The sequence below is a fragment of the Eimeria tenella genome, genomic scaffold (assembly GCF_000499545.2).
Source record: "Eimeria tenella Houghton genomic scaffold, Eth_scaff4134, whole genome shotgun sequence".
Classification (NCBI taxonomy): Eukaryota; Apicomplexa; class Conoidasida; order Eucoccidiorida; family Eimeriidae; genus Eimeria; species Eimeria tenella.
Window position 1 is genome coordinate 1 of NW_013545048.1, and position 2,847 is coordinate 2,847.

The following is a 2,847-nucleotide window of genomic DNA, read 5'->3' on the forward strand; positions in this document are numbered from 1 at the left end:
GCTGCAGCTAGCCGCAGCTAGCCACAGCTAGCTGCAGCCAGAAGCCCGCAGCAGCAGCCCACAGACAAGAGAGGGGCCACAAATCCTCCAGCAGCAGCAGCAGCAGCAGCAGCAACGCCGACCCTGCAGCAGGCGTGGAGAAGCAGCAGCAGCAGAAGCAGAGCAAGCAGCAGCAGCAGCAGCAAACTCACTGCGAGCAAGCCGGTGAGCGACTCAGACAGCGACCGCTGCCCTGGGCGGCAGCAGCAGCAGCAGCAGCAGCAGCAGCAGCAGCAACAGCATATGCGCCTGAAACCCGGTGCAGATGATGGAGCTTCAGGACCGTCAGCAGCAGCAGCAGCAACAACAACACGCTGACCAGGAGCAGCAGCAGGAACAACAGCCTGCTGGCCACCAGCAGCAGCAGCAGCAGCACCCGGAGCCGCAGCAGCAGCAGCAGCAGCAGCAGCAGCGTGATGCTAGCATAACGCTCGAGGGGTCACAAGGGACCCCCAGCCCGGAAGAGCTGCAGTCATTCCTTTTAAACATAGAAGACGCAAGCCCCGAAAGCTTTTGTAAACCCTAAACCCTAAACCCTAAACCCTAGATTCGTAGTGGTACTCCTTCCCCAGCAGCCCTACGAATTACATTTTAGGGTTTAGGGTTTAGGGTTTAGGGTTTTGTCCCACAGCTCCCGCCGATGAATACCGTCCTGCGGGGAGTCCCCGCTACAGTGTCTGGTGGGCCCAAACCCTAAACCCTAAACCCCAAACCCTAAACCCTAAACCCTAAACCCTTTTAGCCCTCTTTTTAGAGCAAACCTCTACATCCTACTTCCTACACTCTAAGCCCTAAACGCTAAACCCTGGCTCTCGCAAACCCTAAACCCTAGCTGGATAAGCTGCTGTCCCTGACTTTACCAGAGCCTGCTCTCGACAAGCTGCTGGCACCTAGGGTTTAGGGTTTAGGGTTTAGGGTTTGGGGTTTGTGGTCAGGGGGGCCGGGCGCCAGTCGGTGATGTGGTCTGGAGTGTCGAGCCAGAGCTTTTTCAGTGAAGAGGCAAGCAGACCCCAAACCCTAAACCCTAAACCCTCGGTGTTGACCCAAACCCTAAACCCTAAACCCTCGACGCCGCACCCGAAACCCTAAACCCTAAACCCTAGACCCTGCGGCGCAGCTGCACTGTGCTGCGGCGAGCTGTGCGCGGCCCGCAGCGCCGCCGCCGCCGCAGCGCCCGCGCCGCCCAGGATTTAGGGTTTAGGGTTTAGGGTTTAGGGTTTGCGTTTAGGAGAGCGAGCCCCCCGAAACCCCCGAAGGTTGGATTTCTTTTTTGAAAAACACTATTCCCTTTTTCTTCGGAGGCAACGCAGTGAAGCAAAGACAGGCCAAGTTGCTGCTGATAGAAGCCCTGGACCACTTCGACATGATCAACGGTCAAACCCTAAACCCTAAACCCTAAACCCTAAACCCTAGGGTTTAAACCCTAGGGCGTGGTGGAGTTGGGCTTTAGCGCGCCGCCTGCGCCCGCTGCGGGGCCTTTGGCAGTCGCTGCCGCGCCTCAGCTGTGGGCTCAAGGGTTTAGGGTTTAGGGTTTAGGGTTTAGGGTTTGGAGGGTTTTGCAGATTTGTTTTTCATTTTGAGGGTTTCGCTCGTCCTCTGGAGAAGAGGGCCTTTTCATGAACTGCGGAGTGTCCGTTTCGTGCTGCTGTGGCTGAGCTGTACGTACACCGTAACCCTAGCAGCAACTTTTTCCAAAAGATACATCATCTACCACAGAATCAAGGGAGACAGTGAGCTGCTGCTGCTGCTGCTGCTGCTGCCGCTGCTGTTGGTGCTGTTGTTGTTGGTGCTGCTGCTGCTGTTGTTGGTGCTGCTGCTGCTGTTGTTGTTGTTGCTGTTTCTGCTGCTGTTGTTGCTGCTGCTGTTGCTGCTGCTGTTGCTGCTGCTGCTGTTGCTGCTGCTGCTGTTGCTGCTGTTTCTTTCTGTAGCTGTTGCTGCTGATGGTGTTGTTGTTGGGACTACTGCTCGACACTTTGCTGCTGCTGCAGCTGCGAGCGAGGGGGCTGCTGCTGCTGCTGCTGCTGCTGCTCTGCTGGGAGCTGCCTGCTTTTGGGTGGCCGGCAAAAGCTAAGGGTTTAGGGTTTAGGGTTTAGGGTTTGCGTTTTCAGGTTTGCGTCTCTTCATGCCCTTTGCCGTCTTCAACGAAATAAAGCGCGCCGGAGTGCAGTGCCCACAGGTCCTAAACCCTAAACCCTAAACCCTAGGCAGCACACCACCGCTGCGCAGCTGCTTTTTTGGCAGTCTTTTAGTGAGCCTCTGACGAGCGCAGGGGCCTGGGGTTTTGCGTCCGCCGCTCAGGAGCTAGGCTTTAGGGTTTAGCATTAGGGTTTAGGGTTTAGGGTTTAGGGTTTAGGGTTTGTATTCAGGCACTGTTTATGTTTGAGCGGCTGACGTGGACCTTTCAGCTGCTGATGCGGCTCGTTGAAGATTTGCCGCAGCTGATAATGTCTTTAATTTATCTTATAAACAACGGCAAAGATATTTACGTAAACCCTAAACCCTAAACCCTAAACCCTAGGCCTGCGGAAAAGGCGCACAAGCAAACCCTAAACCCTAAACCCTAAATGCTGCGCAGGAAGTTCTTGAGGGCCGAGGGCTGGACGGGCAGGCGGGCTGGAGGCGGTGGGCTCTGGGGCCGAGGGTTTGGCCCCTAGGGTTTAGGGTTTAGGGTTTAGGGTTTGCGTTCAGGCCATCGTCGTCATCAGCTACAGCAGCACTATGTTTCTTATCACTTCAATCCGCATGGGCAAACGCTATCCTTTTAGAGGCACTCTTTATTTGCTGTTTTCTTCTAGAGCCCCCATGTAG

General features: G+C 55.5%; 1 protein-coding gene across 1 annotated transcript; it reads left to right on the top strand.

Annotated features, from left to right (window-relative positions):
- Positions 1-304: 304 nt before the first annotated feature.
- On the top strand, positions 305-2,847 carry ETH_00042500 (uncharacterized protein; the record flags this gene model as incomplete). The annotated part of the gene is made up of 8 exons (XM_013379894.1): positions 305-554; positions 671-719; positions 975-993; positions 1,268-1,412; positions 1,602-1,697; positions 2,148-2,215; positions 2,406-2,525; positions 2,728-2,847. The coding sequence occupies 8 exons, from the start codon at positions 305-307 to the stop codon at positions 2,845-2,847; spliced, it is 867 nt and encodes a 288-aa protein (XP_013235348.1).